At 40.5% G+C, this 25433-nt stretch overlaps 2 protein-coding genes across 2 annotated transcripts; both read left to right on the forward strand.

Annotated features, from left to right (window-relative positions):
- The first annotated feature begins 10628 nt into the window (after positions 1-10628).
- Positions 10629-11690, forward strand: LOC115964589. The gene has a single exon (XM_031083871.1). It carries the CDS (start codon positions 10629-10631, stop codon positions 11688-11690), a length of 1062 nt encoding a protein of 353 aa, XP_030939731.1.
- Positions 11691-11735: 45 nt separating this feature from the next.
- Positions 11736-13952, forward strand: LOC115964591. Its single transcript, XM_031083872.1, has 3 exons — positions 11736-12083; positions 12390-12493; positions 12575-13952. The coding sequence occupies exons 1-3, from the start codon at positions 11736-11738 to the stop codon at positions 13950-13952; spliced, it is 1830 nt and encodes a 609-aa protein (XP_030939732.1).
- Positions 13953-25433: the final 11481 nt, after the last annotated feature.

The raw sequence follows: 25433 nt of genomic DNA on the forward strand, positions 1-25433 counted from the left end.
GTCACTTAACAATGATTAATTTGACTAATTAGAAAAAATATTTTGTTGTTAATAATCTATTAAGATATATATATATATATATATATATATATATTTTTTTTTGTAGAATCTGCAAAATTTTCCACCCAAAAAGATTATCAAATAAAAAAACTATTAGCAAAATCTCATAATTAAGTTTCTATATGCATCATTATATAATAATAATAATAATAATAATTGTTAGGGTCATACTTTATGTAATTAGCTAATTTTTTGACAAAATGCACTTTATTTGTAATTGGGTAGATCTAAGTTGGGTTTAATACATCAAGAAATATGTTGTTCAAGCATATCAAGTGTTCATATTAAAAGACATAAAGATTGATCCAAAAAACAAGTGAAGAAAAGTTGTTCATTAAGTCTCGACAGATAACTCGACAGATGACTGCTATCGAGACTTAATATGAAGCTCAATAGATGGCTCTACACATCCTTGATCTATCGAGAATTACAATTTCAAAATTTTTAGGTCTGAAATTCGGCCCAATCTTTTGAATTTGTTTAGGGTTTCTTTTCTCACAACCCTAAACATATATAAGGCTTATTTGAAGAACCGTCACACACGGCTACAAAGATCAAGAGATTTATTTTCTATGTGAGAAGCTACTGCGTTTGTACATCATAGGGTTTTGTAACCAAGTGCTTCTTGATCTTCATTGTTGATTAAGTTGATAGGCCAAGAATATATTGACCCCCTTGTGATGAATTAACAAATTAATTAGCCAAGTTAATTAATTAATTCAATTAGCATGCAAAACGCGTGGTAGCATAAACAAATCACCAATTAACTAAATGCATCGGAAATTAAATTGACATGGTGATTTGTTTACGAATGGGGAAAACCTACACGGCAAAAAAACTCCACCGGGTGATTTTAAGATCACCACTCTCGAGAATTCACTATTATTACAACAAGTGGTTACAAGTAAAGGAATCTCAGTACCTTATACGAACTTACAGTTAAACCCTTACCTCAATACTTAATTGGACTTGTTTTGTAGTGATAATCTCTCCTTTTTAATGCACGGCTCCCAGTACATGACTAACTAATAGATGCGCGGATCCCATTACGTGACTTAATCACCAACTTGAGAAAGGTGTTGGCTGCAAAGTTCTTTAGTTCATCACACGATGTAGATCACGAAACTCCTTGGTCACAAAATCCTAAGGTGTACAAACACAGCAGCTTTTTCAAGAGAAAGATGAACTAGGGCAAATTTTATCTCCGATCACAATTTGCATAAACAAAACTTTGCTTCACCCTTGCACAACCTTTGACGGCCCTTAAAATAATCCTTATATATGTTTAGGGCTGTGGGAAAAGAAAGCCCAAACATATACACACGGCTTGGATGAAAATCAGTTCTGAAAAACTGAATTCCATAAACCTCGACAGATAGAGTATTTATCGAGCTAGCTGTCGAGCTTCGAGTTTCGGGATTCAGCAGCTTTTTAAACCTCAATAGATACTAGTTGTCGAGATTTAAAATTCAGCACTTCTTCACTTGTTTCTTGGACAGATTTGCATGGTTTTAACACTTGATCTTGAAACCTTGTTTTTTAAAACATTAAACACATCCTAGATCTACCCAATTACAAGTAAAGTGCATTTTGTCAAAGGATTAGCCAATTCTAATTTGATATATGTTCCTAACATCAAATCACATATGTCCTAACAATCTCCCCCTTTGGCAATCCGTGACAAAATTACAACAAACAAATGAACACTTGAGAGAAGTCATAAATCACTCAACTCATATTCACTTGTTGAATACAATAAAATCTATCCTAATACAAACTCTTGAAAAACTTTGCAAGAAGAGAGTTTATGGCAAGTAGACTTTGACAACCTGTATTTCTGAAATATTTTAAACAAAACTCATCAAGGCATCTTAGTGTGAAATAGAAATAAAGATTGCATACATTATATAAGAAGCATGTGCATAAAAGAAACAACACATGTAAAGATAGGTGAAAGAAAGTAATAACAACCTCAATATATATATATCAACATATGTATCTAAAATAAAAAGAAAAGAAAGGATACAAAAATCCTCACTACATCCTTCACATACACTCCCCCTATCACAAAAAAAACTCCTTTGCTAACCCTCCCCTATGTATGACTATTCCCATATCAAAACTACTATCCCTTTTTGTCATGAGTGACAAAGGGTAAGTACATCAAGTAGACATCTCATCATCACTGGGCGAGCTAACATCCTCATCCTCATCAGCACCATCATTGTCAAAGCCATCGCCACTCTTATCCTTAGAAGCCGGTGGAGATGGAGAAGAAGCAACAATGAAACCACCCATGACAGCCTGTCGTTGTACGATATGACCAATATGGGTGTTCACCTGACACAACTCATCACTGAAAGTGTCAAGGCGAGCATCCATGCGCACAAGCTGTGCCATGATGGCCTCAAGTGTCACTCCACCTGCAGAAGACAAAGGAGTGGAGGTGGATGGAGCGGTAGAAGCTGGAGGAACTGCCGTCTCTATCTGGGGCTACCTTAGTCTAAGCTGTGTCACGCTCCATCTAACAGTAGCAGCATCTATGGCACCCATCACGGAAAAATAAGGATGAAAAAGCTGTGCCGCGCTCCGTCTAACAGTAGTGGCATCTAAGGTGTGCCAAGGATGAAAAAGATGCTTGCTATCAAATTTTATCCTTTGGATTGTGATGAACTTTTTTCGTATACAAAACAAGATTATTTTTGGCCAAGAAGTTCACATTTGAATTATTTTGGAGAACCATATATTCCACAATTAAGAGAAGCATTGTTTGCCGAACAACACATTTTTCTTGAAGAAAATATAAAAGTTTATGAGAAGTTCATGAAGATCTTATTATAGAAAAAGATTAATGAAGACCCTATTATAGAGAAAGATCTTGAGGTTCAGATAGTAGAGACCATTAAAGAAGAAATTATAGAGGAAGTTGTCGACGATCTCGGTGAAGTCAAGTTAAATGATTGCAACGTTCAAGCTCCTATTATTTTGGTGGGAGCAATCGAAACAAAGTTTATTGATTTTATTGGGATGGAAAGATTTGATTGGATCATTGATTCTTATTTGGTGAATATTTTCAATTGCATGAAGATCAAATGACAAGAAGTTCAAGTTGCCCAGTTAATGACTTTCAAGTTTGGTAAGAATACAAAGAAGATGAAGTATTCAAAGTATTTGTTCTCTTGGCGTGGAAGTTTTCAGATTTCAACTATCAACTTGTTGATGAGTTTGTTTCAAGTGGAAGGGTCTGATGTAGGACAAAATCTACTATTTAATTTTTTTAATTATTTAATTATGGTATTTTTATGTAAAATTTGTTATTTTAGGTTTAGGTTATTTTATTTTATTTTTTGTTTGTAGGTGCTTTTAATGCTTTTTAGGTCAAATTTGGTTCATATTATGATTAGGTATTAATTAGGAGTTATTTTAGAATATATTTTCTTGTCTGTCAAGTTTTACGATGCCCTTAAATAAGCCTCTATGTTTGTGAGTTTTTTTTTTATATAATAATCATTCAATCAATAAAATTCAGACTTTTACCTTTCTATTTTTTGGTGGACTCTAGACCCTTTCTCCTTGTGGATTTAAGGAACCCTCATGAATTCGAGATTATTTTCATAAGCAAACGTGTTTTGTTTCTTGCTTTCTAGAAGTAGGCGCATTCTGCTTCTTAACGCTTTCGCATTCCGTATTACTATGTTAAATATTTTTGTCATGTGTTGATATTTTATTATGTTGTTTGTGTGAATATGGTTTTGCTAACCCCAAATCACCACTAATTTAAACTAGACAACATAATGGAGTGACAAAATGCTCCCTTCTTAAATTTCAAAAACTAAAAGTAAATTTGCACAAAATTTCAGAGATCAATTATGTAATTTACATCAATGAGATCCTTAGCTGTTTCCAAAACAAAAAAGGCGTTGTAAATGCATCAAATTATTGTTGATGATCAGCTTCTCATAACGACTTGATGCTTCAATAGTAAACTATTAGTAGCCTTCTCTCTCTCTCTACAAAAATCAAAATTGGAAATTAAATTTCACCCTCCCTTCCCCATGTATAGACTTATCAAAGGTAAATTAAAACTCTTTATATATAGATAAATTTTTGTCTTTTTTGGGATTAAATTTTACGACTAAATCATGATATTATATAAAATTAAACATGTCTTTGTTTGGCTACATTGATACTGTTGGGTGAGTATATTAAAGTGAAGATGTAATATTGACTTTGATAATTTATATGCTATTGATTTACACTATAAAATTTATTTTAGGATAGAATCCAATATAGTGTTATTTTTTTATTTTTATTTTTTCACTTATACTCTAATTATCAAATTAATCTATGAGATTTCATTTTCGTCATTTTGTCAAAGGAATCAATATAGCCTTATTAAAATCCGTTGGAGAAATATGGTTAACCCCCTCAACAATGCTATTTTAAGCCGAATATTTCACTTAGAGCATTCATATCAGTTCATACAAAAATTTATGTTTATTTTAGTATAAAAATCTATTTTTTCTATTCTACAAATTAACTTTTTAAAACACCTCACATTAGATTTTCTATTTCATATTACATTAATTAGAAATATCAATTTTTCTTGATTTTTTTAATTGTTTCTATTTTTTTAAAACATAACAATCATTACCCACTCTCTTTATTTATCTTGAAATACGTAAAGAAAAAGAAAAAGAAAACTAAATGCAATATGAAATGTCAGTGTAAATTTACATAGTTATTATAATAATTATATATTTTTACACAATTTTGATGACCCATGACCTTTGTGTTTGGTTGACTAAAATATTGTCATTTTGTTATAATAAAAGCACTAATGCAAGTGCTCTTACAAATCACGAGAAAGGTTTCTAAAAAAAAATACAAATCACGAGAAAGGATTAAGAAATAAAAAAACTACCCAAATTTGATTTTTGCCAAAAAGAAAATCAGATCCCCCCACCAAAAGAAAACCAACTCCCTCTCATTCCCCTTCCTCCTTCGGTATCCTAGTGTGTGCTTCCTCTGTTTCTGGGTCCCAACATCTCCTTCCTTCTTCGCACTGATGAGGCACTTCAGGTTTGGGGCAATAGAGGATAGGGTACTAATAGCACTACCTTCTAGTCCACCAAATCAATGTTCTTCAGATTAGTTGTTTAGATGACTTAAAGCTAGGAGATCATATAGAGATCCAGTGGAGAAAAAGTAAAGAATATTCCCCTATCGTGTGTTTCTGAATGGTAGCATATGCATCTATGAGATCTTTACCTTTTATTTTTGTTATGTAGCATCAGGTCTCATTGTTTGTAGAATTCTGTGTGTTGTTTGTAGTTTGTAGTTCATAAGAATTTGATGTTCAATGTCTAATAGACTTTTCTCTAACAGAAGTAAGTGTTACAAAATTTTTTTTAAAAAAAAGGTTATGATAATATGACAAAGTAGAGGCACTAAATTGAATTTTAGCATTTATTTTATTGTTGACATATTATAATTTTATATTGTAGTTAGTACTTAGTTTGTTTGTTAATATCAATCAGTCAATATATATATATATATATATATATATATATATATAATAGCAAAGACCTCACGCCAGAGAGCATGAGGTTATGTCAAGTAACATATTTCATGAAACTCTTTTATTTAGACTTCCACCTCATCAAAGTTTGCATTTATGTCAAATTTTTAGTTTATTGGATGTATCAATAGAGTAAATACACATTAAATATCTATAGGTGTGCACTAATTTTTAAAAATTGTATACACATATTAATTATCTATAAGTATTTTATATGGTTATTTATTTTCTTTTTAATTTTATACTATAAGAAAGAAAAAACTCTCATATAAAAAGACCATGCCGTTCTAACATGCGGTGCTTTGATAGAGTAAATTTCATTTAGCTAGCTTTCCACTTCACCTTCTTTACATACTTTAGATTATAATAAAATTATATTAATAGGATATTACTATTTTTACTTAGTGTTTAACCTATCAGTAGCATACTTCAATAACATAAATATGACATAATTTTTTTATGATATTTCCATAAGCCAACTTAACATTAACATGATATTACAAACTTTTATGCTAACTCTAATGCATTGAAGAAACAAAAACTATGATTAAACAAACAATCAATTTATTACACATCATGTTTGTATAAAAATAAATAAATAAATAAATAAACCTTATTACACATGTGGGAGGACTTTCGTCTCGGCCCCCAATCAGGTATTGTTCGCTTTGGGATGGGCAAGGATCGACTAACGTCCCACCCGCACGAATTTGCTCAATCCCATATCGAGGAGAGACACCTCCCACTCTTGCCTTATAAGCCTTTGACCTAAGGAAGGGTGTACCACTACTACACATGTGTACTAGAGCAAGTCTCAAAAACTGCTAGCACATGCTGTCTGTAGTGGGGAGGTGTGCCCTTTGGGGTAACAAAGTCGTGCGATCGGACGTGTCTCAAAGACTGCCACCTAAAGCGGACAATACCTTTGATGGGCACTGCCTTCAAAGTCATTGCTCTAACTCCTTATTTTGTGGCCTATTTGTGTGTATACATATACCCTTTCATACTGTTTATAGTGAGTAATTTGTATCCATCTCAGCAAAAAAAGAAAAAGAAAAAAGAAGAAGAGTAATTTGTATCCAGGGGTCTCACTCGTGGGCTTACACTTATTTCTCTGACAAAAATGCCTAAATTAATATCCTTAATTTTTAAAATATGCAGCAAAATAACACATTTTTCAAATTATGTAGCAAATACCATTGTTCTGAAATTTAACATTAGTAAAGTCGAGATTTATACATATTTTGTCACTTAATTTTTTTTGGCAATTTTAGGCAGAACTGGACTTTGGGAATTTTGAGTTCCACTTAAAAATATGTATAAAACTCGACATTACTAATATCAAGTTTAAGTCAAAACTCAATATCAGTAATGTTAAGTTCCTAAAGAGTAATATTTTGCTAGATAATTTAAAAAGAGAGTTGTTTGGCTACATAGTTTAAAAATTAAGGCTATTTAACCATTTTTCCCTACCTTAGCCACTATTACTAAGAATATGAAACTATTAGCTATGCCAAGATGTGGGGAATTTATTGAGTACTCCCAAAATACCATAAATGCATACTCTTCTATCTCACATAATTGTGGATCTCACTAATTAAATTCATGGTGGGACCACAATTCATGTGAGAGAAGGGGTATACATTTATGGTACTCTAAGAGTACTCAATAATTTTCTCAAGATATGGATGGAGGCTCGATGCCCCATACATAGAGAAGCATGAAGTTGAGGTCTTACTGATCTCTAGCCTTGGGGGCAAGGCAATTTAGCTTCAAAGAGAATTTTTTTTTATTTTTTATTTTTTATTTTTTTTTAAATATGGCTTCGTAGAGTTAGGATGCATTTGTATTGCAAAAAGTAATTTAGGTTTAAAATAAGTGTTTGTAAAAAAATTATAAAAAATTATTATTACGATTTGCAAATCAATGTTTTGGGTTTTAAAAATACGCTTTTAGGCTCTCAAATCGCTTAACCAAATAAACTCTTAGAATTTACAATCTTATGATTACAGTTATTTATTTATTTATTTTTTATTTCCTGAGAATCCATTTCATATTCAATTTGTAATTTAAAGGCTAATTGTGTGATTATACTCCCATCGATTATTTGATGACTACCCCTAGGTATCTATTCCAACCGTCAGAATACAGATTCCATGGGACAAGACTAACGAAGATGATTTTCTTCATGTCAGGGATCTCATAAGTACATGGTTGGTCTGCTAAATTAAACTCAAAAAGGGCAAAACACCACTTATCTATTTTTCCACTTAAGATGGTCCTCAATAACATGTATTTTACTTCCAATTGAATATAAACCGCATAAGTTAAAAGATGATGCCTTAATTTAAAGTACAGAGCTAAGTCCAACTTTTCAATTATAGAATATTTACATATTCAGCATTGTCTAATAGCCTGCTTAAACAAAATATTAGCTTTTTTGTGGTCTTCGTTGTTATTCTGGACTAACAAACTTCCTATTTAATCCCAAGTTGCTGTAATGTGTGCAATTTAATCCCAAGGAGTTAGTACTAGTGGCTTTCAGAGATACTGTTTAATTGCTTCGGATGCTCTATGATGATCTTTATTCAACACCAAATCTTTCCAATTTCCCTACCAAATTTTAAATGAACATCTTTAGGAAATTAATTTGACCAAGTAATCTTTGAAGTTCTTCCCTATCTGAGGGAGACATTGCTTGTACAAGGAAACATAAGAAAATCTCTGTACTTACTCCGAAAGCACATTTTAATGGGTACATCTTTAGTTGATGTTTTCTCATTTATTAAAAAAAAAAAAAAAAAAACTCTTTTCTTTTCTTTTTTTAAATAAAAAAATTTATTTATTTATTTTTTAAGTCTACTAGAGTACTGACTTCAGTGCTATATCTTTATAACTACATCATATATGTGTATATATATATTGTGGGGGTAAAGTTCATCAGTCAACAGTGGGCCTTGGCACCCATGCGGGGCCCAACCATAACAGGAAGTGAGGACATGGCCAGAGGACTTCCAGCCCAACCCTGTTGGGCCGGGCCGGGCCTGTTTAAGAGGCGTCCGAGGAGGAATGTCTCCTCGGACGCATCAAATGGGAGTCCAACACACACCCTTCACATAGGTAATGTTTGGATAGCGTTTACGTTTTTGCTGCTTTGCGTTTCTGCGTTTTCCCTTTTTTTTTTTTTTTCACGTGATTTTCCCACAAGTGGCTACTGTTCATGCAACAGTAGCCGCAACTTTTGACTGGTCTTATGTGAACAGTGCATTTGTGCACTGTTCACGGACCCACAAATTTCATTTTTTATCAATTTTTTCATTAAAAATGGGTCCCACGGTATTATTCACACATTTAAAAATTATTTTGCTACAGTGTTTTCAGTTTTTAGTTTTCAGTTTCAGTAAAATAAGTTCTATCCAAACAGACCCATAGTGGGAAATCGTCCCAAGTCGAAGGAAAATGCTGGACGCACAGGGGGGCAACTACAACTGCCGCATTAAATGCAAGGAAACTACTTTTCCAGCCGCATTAATGTGGAGAGAACAGGAGAACAGTATTATCTTGGCCAGCGCAACTCACAGAAAAGGAGGATGATGTCCTATGGGACAGGCACTCAAGTAGAGGCCCAGATGATCAACAAGTGTAGAGCCATTATCATTCGAAGGATGCTATATAAGAGGAGAAAACCCCCATGATCAGGGGATGGGAAGCTGGAGAGCAAAAAGTAAGGAAAAGAGAGAGAAAAGGAGAGAAGTTCTGTAAGAAAAGCCTAAGTTGTTGTTCCATGAACCGTTATCCCAGAAGGCTTAATAAAACGTTCCCACGTTTAAATGGTTGCATGGCTTACTAACAATTACGTGCACTCTGTCTTGACCTAGTTCTTCGACTCACTCTCTACAAATTCATTATTGAGGGTCTTTTGGGCCAGAATCGTCTGCTCACTGGGCCTGGGCCCCAAAATCTGCCCTTGCAATTGGCGCCGTCTGTGGGAAGAATTTGTGTCTCGACAAGTGAACAGTAAGAAATGGAAGGATCAGGCCCGCGCCAAACCGGACGTGCAGATTCTCAACGGCAGGACAATTTTTTAAATGTCGAACAAGGGAACGACCAAGATAACCAACGAGAGGGAAGCGTGAACACCTCTTATACGAGTAAAAGCCGTTCAAAGGGGAAGGATCATGCATCCCATGAGAAAAACGATCGAAAGGCTTTACGAAAAGAGATTGATGACTTGAAGAAAAAGCTGCGCCGAGCACAGCAGAAACGTCCTTTACCCTCCTCGGGCTCTAGCAGTGACGAGGATAATGAATATCGGCGAAGATCAAGAACCCCCCCGAGCGAGACATTTTCCTACGAGGAAGAGAGACCTCGTAAACGCAGCCACAAGAGCCCATCTTACCAAGGCCTGGCCAACGATGCCATGAGTAAGGCCTTGGATCGCATCTCCCAGTCGCCGTTTACCCGTAGAATAGAGAGGGCAGCGCTTCCTCGGCGGTTCCATCAACCAACATTTGCTATATACAATGGTCGGACCGACCCAGTGGAGCATGTGAGCCAATTTAATCAGAGGATGGCCGTCCACACCAGGGATAAGGCGTTAATGTGTAGGATATTCCTATCTAGCTTGGGACTCATGGCGATGAGATGGTTCGATTCCCTCCAGCCGAATTCCATAGATTCCTTTAAACAGCTGACGCAGGCTTTCGGTTTCCGTTTCATCACCAGCACTAGAGTCCCTTGGCCCCTCGATTCCCTTCTATCCTTGTCCATGCGGGAAGGAGAGACGCTGAAGGCCTACTCGGATAGATACTGGGAAATGTATAACGAGATCGAAGGGAAATATGATGACGTCGCCATCAGTACGTTCAAAAGGGGCTTGCCGACCGAACACGGCTTAAGAAAGTCCCTCACTAGAAAGCCAGTCACCAGCGTGCGCCAACTCATGGACCGAATTGACAAGTACAAAAGGGTCGAGGAGGACCAGTAGATGGGGAAAGGTAAGGCGAAGGTCGTCCCTCAGGAGAGGAGGGACTTCAGGTCGGAACGATTTAACAACAGTAACAGGCCGAGAAGGGACTATGTAGAGCAGTCCAGATCTACTGGGGCTCAGGCAGTCCATGCTGTGTTCCGAGAACCTCTTCACAAAATTCTAGAGAAGGTGAAGTATGAGCCTTTCTTTCAGTGGCCGAACAAGATGGCTGGCGACCCTTTGAAGCTTAATCAGAACCTGTATTGCGCATACCATCAGGAGCCCGGTCACACTACTGATGATTGCAGGAACCTGAAGAACTATTTAGACCGGCTCGTCCGAGAAGGGAAGCTGAGACATCTGCTGCATCGCTCTGAAGGATGGCAAGAACCATCGAACAATGAAACCAGACAAAGTACGTTGAGGCCACCCATTGGCACAATTAATGTCATTCTCACCGCTCCTGGAAGGACAAGCTCTGTCCCCTTCAGGGTAATGTCAGTGAGCAGCTTCCCGACTAAGCCAGATGACAGGGAATCCAAGAGGGCTAGAATGAGCGCCACGCCATTAATCGGGTTCACGGAAGAAGACAAACAAGGAACTATCCAACCCCACGATGATGCCTTAGTCGTGACGCTCAGGATAGGAGATTATGACGTCAAAAGAGTGTTGGTTGATCAAGGCAGCGCAGTGGAGATAATGTACCCTGATTTGTATAAGGGATTGAACTTGAAGCAGGAAGACCTGTTGCCATACGATTCCCCCCTAGTTAGCTTTGAAGGAAAGGTCGTCATCCCAAGAGGCATGATAAGGTTGCCTGTGCAAACAGACTCAGAGGTGGTAGAAGTGAACTTCATTGTAGTAGATGCATACTCCCCTTACACAGCCATCGTGGCCCGGCCATGGCTTCATACACTAGGGGCTGTGTCGTCAACTTTGCACCAAAAGGTGAAATATCCGTCAGGAGGTCAGATCAAAGAGATAATAGGGAACCAGGGAGTAGCTAGGCAATGCATGGTGTCGGCAATCTTGCGGCAGCAGGATCGCTTAACTTCCACGCCAGCCGAGAGCGGCTTATAGCAATTACTGACTACGGTCCCAACTGCGGGCAGTGGAGGACCAGCCATGGAGGTGAACTGTGAGGAGTTGGAGAAAGTACTTGTCGGATCTGACCCTGAGAGGTTTTTTCAAATTGGTTCGGAATTGCCGCCCCAAGAGAAGTCGGCGTTGACTGCCTTCCTCCGACAGAATTCAAACGTGTTTGCTTGGGACCCCTATGAGACCCCCGGGGTCGACCCAGACTTCATCTGCCACCGCCTTAACGTGAACCCGGCCATAACACCTAAAAGGCAAGCCCCTCGACAACCGTCGAAAGAACATACTGACGCCGTGATAGAAGAGGTCACAAGATTGAAGAAAGCAGGGGCTATTAAAGAGGTCTTCTATCCCGAGTGGTTGGCTAACACGGTAGTGGTAAGGAAGAAGAGCGGGAAATGGCGGGTCTGCGTAGACTTCACCGACCTAAACAAGGCGTGCCCAAAGGATCCCTTCCCTATGCCCCGAATAGACCGGTTGGTAGATTCAACTGTCGGACATCTTAGAATGAGCTTTCTAGACGCTTTTCAGGGCTACCACCAGATACCCTTGGCCGCCAAAGACCAGGAGAAGACTGCTTTTGTCACCCCAGTTGGGAATTATCATTATAAAGTGATGTCTTTCGGCCTAAAAAATGCCGGGTCAACCTATCAAAGGATGATGACCAAGATGTTTGAACAGCAGATGGGTAAAAACATTGAAGTGTACATAGACGACATGGTGGTTAAAAGTAAGTTGGCTCCCAACCATATTGACGACCTTGGCAACGTTTTTCAAATACTAAGAAAGTATAAACTACGGCTGAACGCAACCAAATGTTCATTTGGAGTGGGATCTGGAAAATTCTTGGGCTATATGGTGACTCACAGAGGCATTGAGGCTAACCCCGACCAAATAAGAGCCATCCATAACTTGCAGCCTCCTCGGAACCCTAAAGAAGTCCAGAAGCTTACTGGTATGATAGCAGCTTTAAACCGTTTTATCTCGCGCTTAGCAGATAGATGCAAGCCATTCTTTCTCCTATTACACAAGTGGAAAGGATTTGAGTGGAATGAAGACTGCGCTGTAGCTTTCCAACAATTAAAGGAGAACCTCGCCCGACCACCAATTATGTCCAGTCCAAATGCCGACGAGGTTTTGTTTGCCTACATTGCGGTAGCCTCGCATGCGGTGAGCTTGGTGCTAATCCGAGAAGACAACGGCACACAGCGACCAGTCTATTACGTTAGTAAATCACTGCAGGAGGCAGAAACACGTTATCTTCCCCTCGAGAAGGCTATCTTGGCTATCGTGCAGGCCACGCGAAAGCTTCCACACTACTTTCAAGCACACACTGTGATGGTGCTGACACAACTCCCCATAAAGTCTGTCCTACGCAGCGCCGATTACACAAGCAGAATTGCAAAGTGGGGAACGATCTTGGGCGCTTTCGATATTAGGTACATGCCTCGTACTGCTGTAAAGGGCCAGGTCCTTGCCAACCTAATAGCAGAGTTTGCGGAGCCCACGCTAGAGGAACAAAACGTGGCGGGACCTCTAGGGGCTGATGAGAAGATGATCAGCACGGTCTCCCAGCATGAAAACACCTGGTGGAAAGCGCACGTCGATGGCGCAGCGAACCAAAGGGGCTCCGGGTTAGGACTTGTCCTGCTCTCACCTGAAGGGATAACCATAGAGAAGTCATTGAGACTCGGGTTTTCAGCCACGAATAACGAAGCCGAATATGAGGCGCTATTGGAAGGAATGGGAATGATCCGGAAGTTGGGGGGAAAATCCATCAACATGTTCTCGGATTCAAGACTTATTGTGGGGCAGATAAATGGGGACATGGAAGCAAAGGACGAAAGAATGCAAGAGTATCTAGTTCGGGTTAAGAACCTGCAGACCCAATTTCATCACTTCCGCCTGACGCACGTACCCAGAAGTGGGAACACTCATGCTGATTCTCTCGCGACGTTGGCTACCTCCTCGGCTCAACCCCTACCTCGAGTCATTCTGGTAGAAGAGGTCCTCCGTCCATCAACAGAAAGGGCCAATGGGATTGGAATACATAACATCAGGGCAGGACCGAGCTGGATGGACCCTATCATTCTGTACTTAAAGCATGACACCTTGCCAGATGATAAGGTTGAGGCTGGCAAAATCAGGAGAAAGTCTACTCGATTCTGGTTATCGGAGGACTCCAAGCTTTACAGACGCTCGTTTTCAGGGCCGTATTTGCTATGTGTGCACCCAAAGGCTGCATAACTCATCCTGGAGGAGTTACATGAAGGAATTTGCAGAAGTCACACAGGGGGTAGATCTTTGTCTCACAGAGCCTTAACGCTGGGTTATTGGTGGCCGAGCATGCATAAGGAAGCCCTGGATTATGTGAAGAAGTGCGACCAATGCCAGAGATTCGCTCCGAGCATACACCAGCCTGGTGGAGAGCTAAACCCAATGTCCAGTCTCTGGCCATTTGCATAATGGGGCCTAGATATACTTGGTACATTCCCTAAGGCAACAGGGAATAGAAAATTTCTTCTCGTCGCCACCGACTACTTCACCAAATGGGTAGAGACTGAGGCGCTGGCAAACATTAGGGACGTCGATGTCAAGAAGTTTCTCTGGAAGAATATAGTCACCAGGTTTGGCTCCCCGCACACCCTGGTGTCGGACAACGGGCTCCAGTTTGATAGCAAAGCCTTCAGAAGGTACTGCAGCGAGCTGGGAATTGTTAACCGGTATTCCACGCCAGCTAACCCCTAGAGTAATGGCCAAGCAGAAGCCGTCAACAAGACCATAATGAACGGACTGAAAAAGAGACTAGATGACACAAAAGGAAGATGGGTAGAAGAGTTAGCCCATGTCTTATGGACATACCGCACCACACCTCGTAGGTCCACAGGGGAAACCCCTTTTTCAATGACCTATGGGGCCGAGGCTGTCATTCCACTGGAGGTGAACTTCCCAACCCAGAGGACCACCACCTTTTGTCCCGCTACCAATGACAAACTTCTAGAAAAGAGCTTGGACCTCATCGACGAAAGAAGGGAAGGCGCGATGGTCCACCTAGCTAACTATCAGCAGAAGCTCAAGCAAGGTTACGACGCCAAGGTGAAGTCCAGGCCATTGGCGCTTGGAGATCTAGTACTGAGGAAAGTCTTGGGCACTGCGAGGAACCCCGCATGGGGAAAGCTCGGACCAAACTGGGAGGGACCGTACCGTATCACTTCCGTAGCTGGCGTAGGAGCCTACTTTTTAGAAGATTTGGATGAACGTGTAGTTCCACGCCCTTGGAATGTAAACAACCTGAAAAAGTATTGTTATTAATGAAAGATGTAATCTTTGATGCCGTATTGCTGTGCAGTTACTTGATTTAAGTGTTAAACAGAACCCCAGTCCTGCCTGGCTCCTTGGACCGCAGACTTGGGGGAAATTAACCACGAACAGAACCCAAGTTCTGCATGGCCCCCTGGACCACAGACTTGGGGGAAATTAACAATTAAATTATTCTAGCCGAGTGTTAAACAGAACCCAAGTCCTGTCTGGCTCCTCGGACCACAGACTTGGGGGAAATTAACCACGAGGCAGTTCTCCCTAGGTGTTAAACAGAACTCAAGTCCTGCCTGGCTCCTCGGACCACAGACTTGGGGGAAATTAACCACGAAGCAATTCCAACTAAGTGTTAAACAGAACCCAAGTCCTGCCTGGCTCCTCGGACCACAGACTTGGGGGAAATTAACCATGAGGCAGTTCTCCCTAGGTGTTAAACAGAACCCAAGTCCTGCCTGACTCCTCGGACCATAGACTTGGGGGAAATTAACCACGAAGCAATTCCAACTAGGTGTTAAACAGAACCCAAGTCCTGCCTGGCTCCTCGGACCACAGACTTGGGGGTAATTAACTACGAGGCAGTTCTCCCTAAGTGTTAAACAGAACCCAAGTCCTGCCTGACTCCTCGGACCGCAGACTTGGGGGAAATTAACCACGAAACAATTCCAACTAAGTGTTAAACAGAACCCAAGTTCTGCATGGCCCCCTGGACCACAGACTTGGGGGAAATTAACAATTAAGCTATTCTAGCCGAGTGTTAAACAGAACCCAAGTCCTGCCTGGCTCCTCGGACCACAGACTTGGGGGAAATTAACCACGAGGCAGTTCTCCCTAGGTGTTAAACAGAACCCAAGTCCTGCCTGGCTCCTCGAACCACAGACTTGGGGGAAATTAACCACGAAGCAATTCCAACTAGGTGTTAAACAGAACCCAAGTCCTGCCTGGCTCCTCGGACCACAGACTTGGGGGAAATTAACCACGAGGCAGTTCTCCCTAAGTGTTAAACAGAACCCAAGTCCTGCCTGGCTCCTCAGACCACAGACTTGGGGGAAATTAACCACGAAACAATTCCAACTAAGTGTTAAACAGAACCCAAGTTCTACATGGCCCCCTGGACCACAGACTTGGGGGAAATTAACAATGAAGCTATTCTAGCCGAGTGTTAAACAGAACCCAAGTCCTGCCTGGCTCCTCGGACCACAGACTTGGGGGAAATTAACCACGAAGCAATTCCAACTAGGTGTTAAACAGAACCCAAGTCCTGCCTGGCTCCTCGGACCACAGACTTGGGGGAAATTAACTACGAGGCAGTTCTCCCTAAGTGTTAAACAGAACCCAAGTCCTGCCTGGCTCCTCGAACCACAGACTTGGGGGAAATTAACCACGAAGCAATTCCAACTAAGTATTAAACAGAACCCAAGTTCTGCATGGCCCCCTGGACCACAGACTTGGGGGAAATTAACAATTAAGCTATTCTAGCCGAGTGTTAAACAGAACCCAAGTCCTGCCTGGCTCCTCGAACCACAGACTTGGGGGAAATTAACCACGAGGCAGTTCTCCCTAGGTGTTAAACAGAACCCAAGTCCTGCATAGCTCCTCGGCCACAGACTTGGGGGAAATTAACCACGAAGCAATTCCAACTAAGTGTTAAATAGGGCCCAAATCTTGTCTGGCTCTTCGGACCAGGGACTTGAAAAGATAAGGTTCGCAGCCAGTGCGCCTAATTATTAACTATCGTTCTATTCACGTATTCATTCACTTACGCTCGGTTATCAACAGTTAGTGAAGAAAAAGACATCCATTCATGATAAAAAAAGGGGGTAGACAATAATATTTGAAAGAAAATAACCTTTGTCATTAAAATCTAAAAGCAGTTCTGTTTACAAACATTGGCGAGGCAAAACAAAACAAAATACAAAAAATGAGACAAATAAATCCTACACTAGTCTCCTAAGAGCCCTGAGCAGGAGTGGGCTGACCATCAGCTGCTTGGGTCCCCGGGGCAACCTCCTTGGCCTGTGCGACGATCTCGTTGATGGAAAGGCTGTCCTCAGGTGGCTTGTCCTGCGCGGCCTGCTCATCGCCCCCAACTTCGAGAATAAAGGAGTCTGTTGGAAGAGGCTCTTTGGAGACATCCTGGTCAGGAATTTCGCGTACATCCTCTGGGAAGAAGATGTTCTCAGCCTTCCTGAGATCAGAATCCGCTGGGACAGCTGCCTGATCCAAGGCTACACCCCAAGACGTGGTGATGTATTCCCTGCAAACAATGACTACCTCCTCGGCCAGCCTAGCCTCAGTATCATGAACTCCACGCTCATAGGAGGCCGCCACAGCCTTCTCAGCAGCTTCCCTAGCCAAGCGGGCCTCCTCCTTGGTCCTTGCAAGCTCAGCCTTGAGCATGGAGACCGCCTGCTGCTCCGCCGTAAGGTTCTCCTCAGATTGGCGGAGCTTTATGCGCAGTTCATCAGCTTGTTTTTCGGCATTCTTAAGGCCGGCTTCCGCGCTCGCATGAGCCTTCTTCACCTCCTTTATTTCTTTATCCTGACGCTCAAAATCCTGTTTGACATCACCAGCAGCCTTCTCGGCGGCATAGCGGGACTGAGCCTCCCTATGCAAGTCCTCGCGAGCCTTCTTGGCCCATTCCTCCGCAACAAAAATCTGTTGAGTGACCTGCGCTCAGAAGTAAATAAAAACCCTATTAAAACATAACGATAATAGGGTGCGCAATATAGGGACGAGATAGAAGATTCCACTTACCATGGCCATGTCCCTCTTCAAGGACATGAAAAGTTCTGGCTGGCGAGTCTTTCTGAGCCCCTCCATATCACGAGGTAAGAGAAGAGGTTGCTGCAGGGCCTCGGCCAAGTATGATGCCTGCTCTCGTTGGGATTCCCATAGGGTTGCATCACAAGGGATCGGGGCGCCGTCCAATTCGATCCGAGGCAACCATGTTCGTTGTTCCCTACGAGTGGCTGCCTCGTCTCGGGTATCAGTGGACCTAGTCCTTTTATCTCGGGGCTCTTTCGTTTCCTTGCCCTTCTTCTGAGGCCTGGCCTTCTCACGGCCAATCTCTCCCTCCTCCGTTTCTTCTACCTGCCTTTTTCGCCTTAAGTTAGGCATAGGCTGCAGCGCCGCATTCGACGAGGGGGAAGGGAGAGGAGGAGCGGGAGCCTTAGTGGCAGCTTATTCCTTCGAGACATCCTTAGAGGACTGCCCTTTGCTCCTGTTAGATAGAAGGCCCCTGAGGCCTGTCCTCGGCTTCAAGTCCATTCCTTCTTCTTCAATTTCTTCGCTGGTGTCAACTTGTGCGATGACTAGACCAGTATCAGGAGCCGCTGAAGCACGGTCTAGATCGGCGTCGGAGTCCGAGAGCTCTACTACCCTGGCTGACACCTCTCCTTCCTCGGAAAAATGGAACTGGTCTATTTGTTCTTCCAAGGATGAATGCGAAGAACCAGCCTCCTCTTCCGGGATAACCACTGGGAGAAAGGCACGTTGGGGAGGCAGCTAAATAGGAGGTAAGTCTGTTGAAGCAAGGAACCCCGGTATGGATACGTCAATACGTGCCAATCTTGGACTGCCAGCCCTTATAGCTTGGCCGGGGTCCACCAAGGATCGAGTGAGAGGAACGTAGTCCAAAATCAAAGGAGCTGACCGTAATTGTCCGTCCTCGCTCACGAAAATCTCAGATCTCAGGAGGAAATTTAGAGCCGGGACGTTGACCAAGCTCAGCCGAGGGGATGTTCGCTCCTTGTCTGCAAAGGCCGTTAAAGGGTTTGTGTTAATCCGAGGAGGCATGCAACCAAACCAACAAGTTTAAAAAGGAAAAGAAAGAAAGAAAGAAAGAAAAAAAAGGGGGGAGAGCTTGAAACTAAGGTCCTCCCCACAGAATCTAATTCTATGACACCTCACCTGGCTCTCCTGCCCTAGTCGGACAGTGAAGGCCGTCATGCCATGGTCCGGAGACGATCAGATGGTCGTCCTTCAAGCCTTTGCTGGACTTGGGAAGACAGGATATCAACCTCACTTCGTCAGTCCTGAACTTTAGGTAATATGAGTCGCCGAGCTTATGGCATTCATAAAGATGAACCACGTCGTGCCATGAAAGGCCGAGGTTCATCTGGTCGTTTAAGGCGTCGGCGCACCCCAGGATCCGGAACAGGTTCGTGGTGCACTGGTGTGGGGCCAACCTATGACCACGTAGGTAGTCCCTAGTTATTCTCCCCATTGGAATCGTCATTCCTCCTTCCACGAAGGCTATCATTGGAATTGCGACTTCCCCTGTTCTTCTCTTGAACAAAATCTCCTCCTGGTGGCAATACTCTAAACCTACCTCCGGTGGAATACGATACTTCGCCCTGAAGCCCGCCATACCGGCCGGAGAGTTTACCATTTTTTCAAGCCTACCCATCCCCTCTAATCCTAGACAACGTGAAGGCAGTTTGTCTAATGAAGAGTAACGAAGAAGAAGCGTGCACTTACGGGTAAGAAGCTCGACAGAATCTTCAAGAGAACGGCGGCGAAGGTAAGAACGCGCTGAAGGAGAAGGCTCTAAGGTGTTCTGAATACTGGAGTGTTCGTCAAAAGCGAGGAAGGAACGCCTTCCAAAACCTTATATACTCAGAGGGAGTTGGATAGATACACTCCCGCCTAGAGCAAATGAAATGTTGTCCACTGTTGATCCGGTCTCCAACCGTTGGATTGAAAGAACGTAAAACTCCAAAAGCTGCAGTTACTTCCCCCAGGGTCAATAAATGCCTGCAGCATTAATGAGGCACGTAAGGGCACGCCTCCGCACGTGCAAAGCAGGGATCCCCAGCGAACTATCCAGTGGGTATCAAAATCTCGCCTTTCCTCCTCGGATCAAGAAGAAAGAGTCGGAATTTTGAGGGGCTATTGTGGGGGTAAAGTTCATCAGTCAACAGCGGGCCTTGGCACCCATGCGGGGCCCAACCATAACAGGAAGTGAGGACATGGCCAGAGGACTTCCAGCCCAACCCTGTTGGGCCGGGCCGGGCCTGTTTAAGAGGCGTCCAAGGAGGAATGTCTCCTCGGACGGATCAAATGGGAGTCCAACACACACCCTTCACATAGTGGGAAATCGTCCCAAGTCGAAGGAAAATGCTAGACGCACAGGGAGGCAACCACAACTGCCGCATTAAATGCAAGGAAGCTACTTTTCCAGCCGCATTAATGTGGAGAGGACAGGAGAACAGTATTATCTTGGCCAGTGCAACTCACAGAAAAGGAGGATGATGTCCTATGGGACAGGCACTCAAGTAGAGGCCCAGATGATCAACAAGTGTAGGGCCATTATCATTCGAAGGATGCTATATAAGAGGAGAAAACCCCCATGATCAGGGGATGGGAAGCTGGAGAGCAAAAAGTAAGGAAAAGAGAGAGAAAATGAGAGAAGTTCTGTAAGAAAAGCCTAAGTTGTTGTTCCATGAACCGTTATCCCAGAAGGCTTAATAAAACGTTCCCACGTTTAAATGGTTGCATGGCTTACTAACAATTACGTGCACTCTGTCTTGACCTAGTTCTTCGACCCACTCTCTACAAATTCATTGTTGAGGGTCTTTGGGGCCAGAATCGCCTGCTCACTGGGCCTGAGCCCCAAAATCCGCCCTTACATATATATATATATATATATATATATATATATATATATATATATACCTCCATAAAATACCTTATCATATTGTGGAAGATTAAATTCATTGCACTTGCTATGTAGTTTTAGCATTCTTAAGGCCATTTGGCATAACAACCCATTTGAAGGTCCCAATTGAATCGGGCCATTTGGCATAAGACTTTATGCCCAGCAACCCTATCTACTACAAGTCTGCTGTAGGCATTAGATATTCATCCTTTGTCGTGGCTATGTTTAGGTTTCTATAGTCAGTGCAAATCCTTAGGTGATGTTACATATGACATAAGGTTTTAGGATTCTTAGAAATGTTTAATGATTTCCTAACATTCTCATGTTTGGTTACAAATTACACATTGAATCAGATGTGTGAGGGTATTTGAATTCCCACTCAAACCCAATTTTGTAGGAATGTGAATTCCCCTTGAATTATATGATTTTTTTTTTTTTTAGAATCTAGTATTTGGGTTTAAGTTCAATGGTAAAAGAAAATAAATTATTTTTATTAACAAAGCATGATGTTGTTATTGGCATGAAAAACAAAAAATTTAAAAATTATTTTTGTATTATAAATGTCATTGAGGAATGTTAGAATTTAATTTTAACGAATTTGATACAATGTAAATTCCTCCAAACTAAACACCTCCTTGGTTCATGATTTTTTTTTAAGGGTGAGATCATGTTAGACAACTTTTCTACATACTTGGGCTAGTCTTATAAACTCGGCTTGTAACTTCCTCAATTTCTTCCCTAATTTTTAAGGTCACCTTTAGACTCATCCTTAGAGGTGCTTTGCTAGGAAGGAAGATAGCTTTACTTAGTTGGTATGTTGTGAGGCTTGGGAATCACTCGACTCTAGGCATGCCTAATTATTACAAGAAAGTTTCATCTATTTCAAAGGGTGACAGTATGAAATATATGCAGTCATAGCTAGAGTGGCTTCCATATTCTAATCCTAGAGAGGCCCTCCTCAATTATCCAACCTTGCTTTCAAAGGAGGATAGGGGATGGAGCAGATAAAAGATATTCCCTCATTGACTCAAATAAGCTTCGCAATCATCCCCTCATGTCTTAAATCTCCATGATATACAATACACCATCAATTTTCACGTCTCACACTGTTTCTTCATGTGGCCTTACGCCCTGACATTTTAGTGATTTGGAATTCTCAATTACTCTCTGCTCACATGTTTCACCTCACTCCAGAAAACAACTCAACCCCATCATCACTAATCTCATGTGGCTTTTTTTTTTTTCTTTCTTTGAATCATGATCAATAGAACTCCCTACTAGTATCTTCATGACATGCCCAACACCCGTTCTTTTTACCACCATTATTACTCCTGCTTTAGGTACCACCTTTTCCTCCTAACAAAATACCTCCATTTTCTTTTACTTGGATTTTTTTCTATGATTTATGCAATTCTTGACTTTAATAAAGGTATGATACTTCTAAAAAAATCAATGGTTCGGGGTTTACATGGACAAATAGTAGACTATAAAATAATTTTCACATCCTGCAGCGAAAACAAGAGATCATTTTTCGTTAGATAGGGTTGTGTAAAAAGTCATGTTTTCTCATGCGCACATCACACATCTCTTTAAAACTTACCATAATTAACACAATTTTTTATTCAAACCTCAACTCTCTTTTACTAATTTTGGAATTTTGCTAGATTGCACAACGAATAGTGGAAATTCGGGGCAAAAATGTTGTCACTCTGAAAATGTTGAGAAAGCAGCTTAGACAGTACTCAAACTCACAAAATAGCTTAGGCGATTATCCTAAAATGAGTACTCAAACTCTCAAGGTAACTTACAAGGGGTTCAAATTAGGGATGACAATGGGGTGGGATAGGTCGGAAGGATGGGGTTTTTGTCTCCACCCCACATGATTTTGTCTTATGCCATCCCCGTCCCGCCCTGCATGATGAGGAAAATTTTCTTGCCTATCCTCGCCCCTTGGGGCCCTACGAATCCCCGTCCTATCCCGTAAAACTCTACTTCTTGTTAATTTGCCCACAACTATTACAATTGTTTTTAATAAAACTTGTTTAGTTAATAAAAATATACTTTAAATTACAAATAAATTTATCCCATCAAATCAAACTAATTTTTAGCAAAAATTGAATAATATTTTTAAAGTGTTTAACAAGACAATATCACAATAAAAATAAAAATCTCATAATACAAAATCACTGATTCAATATTATATAAATTTATTTATAACAAAGACAAAAGAAAATGTTAAAATTGGTACCTTATTTCTAACCTTGCTAGAGAAAAAAAAGAGGCCAAAAGCCTTGTTGGGTAGAATAAAACAAGCTAATGATATGTCTGTTTAAATAGTAGAGTTTTAGGGTATGAAAAATTTATAATTTAACTCTTATCAATGTGGGGCAGGGCGGGTTGTGTCTAAAAAGTCTAAACCTATCATCGTCCTGCCTCATGATGCGAGTCTAAAATCTCACCCCATCCTCGCCCTACCACCTTTGTGGGGTAGGGAAAACTCGTGTGGGACAAAGCGAGGAGGGGCGGGGCAAAATTGTCATCTCCAGTTCAAATGAACCCCCTAACTTGGTCAAAATAAAATTATATATAAATTTTTTCGAAAAAAATAAAAAATTGTTTTGACCTCCTAAAATAAAATTTTAAACATCCTTACCCTAAATTTTGTTTAAATCCAGTTGGAATAAGCTTGAATATGATCCTCTCAGTACTACTTTCACAATATTTTCACAATAATTTACAATAAATGTTTAGTGGCAAGTTGTAACTAGTTCTAGGCCTACAATTGACATCATTTTTTTACATACCCTGTCACCTAGATTTTGTTGTGTCAGTAGTACTACTCTTAAAATTGCTCATTCGTTTTTTTTTTTTTTTTTTTAAATTCTCTCTAGACTCTGTCTTACTTTGCCATTGATAACGGAATGAAATTTTTTTTTTCCTACACTTTTCTTCTTCACTAGCAAAAAAATTACACTTCCCTTCAATGTTTTCTTTTTGATTAATCAAGTAGTTTGATAAGTGCTCTATAGATTTATAAGTCTAAGAAGTCATTTAGTAAGTGCTCCAATTCCAAGAGAATGATCACGTGTATGGTTTAAAAGCCGCATGCACTTCAAGAGCAAAAACTTATATCAGTTATTATTATTTTTTCTTAGTTTCATGTTTACACCCAATCTTACTCCTAGGTGTGTTATTATTCTTCTTTATCATATATTTTTATTTAATTGATATTACATATATATATATATATATATATATATGTGGGGCCTGATAATTTGCGGCCCAAGCTCACCCCTCATGTGGGCCCAAGGCCCAGGCTGAGGAGAGCAGTCTTCCAAGGACACCTAATGAAAGCCCAAGACAGGGGACGAGGACATGGCCGAGGACAGTCTTACGCTCGGCTCCTCTCAAAACGCACGGGAAAAGAGGCAAACTCGGTACAGGGAAAGGGCAAGAGAAAAGTCGCCAACACAGTAATTAGGGACTCTGCATCTGACAAGCCCATACCCAAGACCATGCCCTTGTGCTTTTTCAGAAAAAACCCCAACCACTCTAGGTATGGAATGACTAGACAGGCCTGTACCCCAAAAAAAGGTAATATGAACACGTGGACACAAAAAGGGGGAGGGAACACTGATATAAAAGAGGAAGGAAGCAAAACCTGAAGGGGCGAGACTCGGGTGAATGGACGCTGGAGGGAGTCTAGCCAAACCCGCCCATGCATTATTTCCTGTAAATACTACGACAAAACCGCTCACCTGTGCCCAAGGTCATACCTTTCAAGCCCACTCTCTACAAATGATATTGTGTGGGCCTCTTTACATACGAGTCCAATATTATCTTGGAGTTGTTACAAATTGAGACCCTACAATATATATATATATATAATATTATTATTAATTTGAAAAAAAAAGTATGGTTAGTTATTTAATTTTATTTATTTATGTATTCAATGGTTGTTGACTTATCAATCTTTAAACTATTAATAATTTTTTAGACTATTATAAAATATAGGATAAACTACGTATTTGATCTCTATTTTATACACTATATTTCAATTTGATCTCTAAATTTTCAATTGTGTCAATTTGATTCCTAACCTTTCAGTATTGTGTCAATTTAGTCCACGCCATTATCTTTTGGATGAAAATTAGTGACGTGTCTAATGGCCAAAATAAAAAAAATAAAAAAAAAATTAGCTTCTGTTGATGTGACAATAAACTTAAATTTTATTTTGGTTGTTTATCATGTCAATAATTTTCATCTAAGATATAACCGCAATGACTAAATTGACACTACATTAAAAGATTATGGACCAAATTGGCATAATTAAAAGTTTAGAGACTAAATTGAAATATAGTGTAAAGGTTAGAGACCAATTATGAAGTTTATCCTAAAATATAATTGTATTGTATACTAAATTGTATTTAGAATACTATTTAAGATTATTGTATACAATATGAAAGTTATATATACAGAAAAAAAATAATAATCATTTGATTTTTTACTCCCCTCACAAAAAATTCCTAACTCCAACACTATTAACCCCTAAAAAAAAAAATTCCTGAAACCGCAATTGAGCATAGCACTTATAAAACCAACATCTAACTCTCTCCTTACAATGTGGGACATAAGGCTCCATTGACTCTTTTAGAGGGTTATCTTTTTCTTTTGCTAAGTATGCGTTTGGATGCAGATGAAAAAACTAAATTATTTTACTATTTAACTTATTTTTACTACTATTTATAGGT

This window comes from Quercus lobata, chromosome 10 (assembly GCF_001633185.2).
Source record: "Quercus lobata isolate SW786 chromosome 10, ValleyOak3.0 Primary Assembly, whole genome shotgun sequence".
NCBI lineage: Eukaryota > Viridiplantae > Streptophyta > Magnoliopsida > Fagales > Fagaceae > Quercus > Quercus lobata.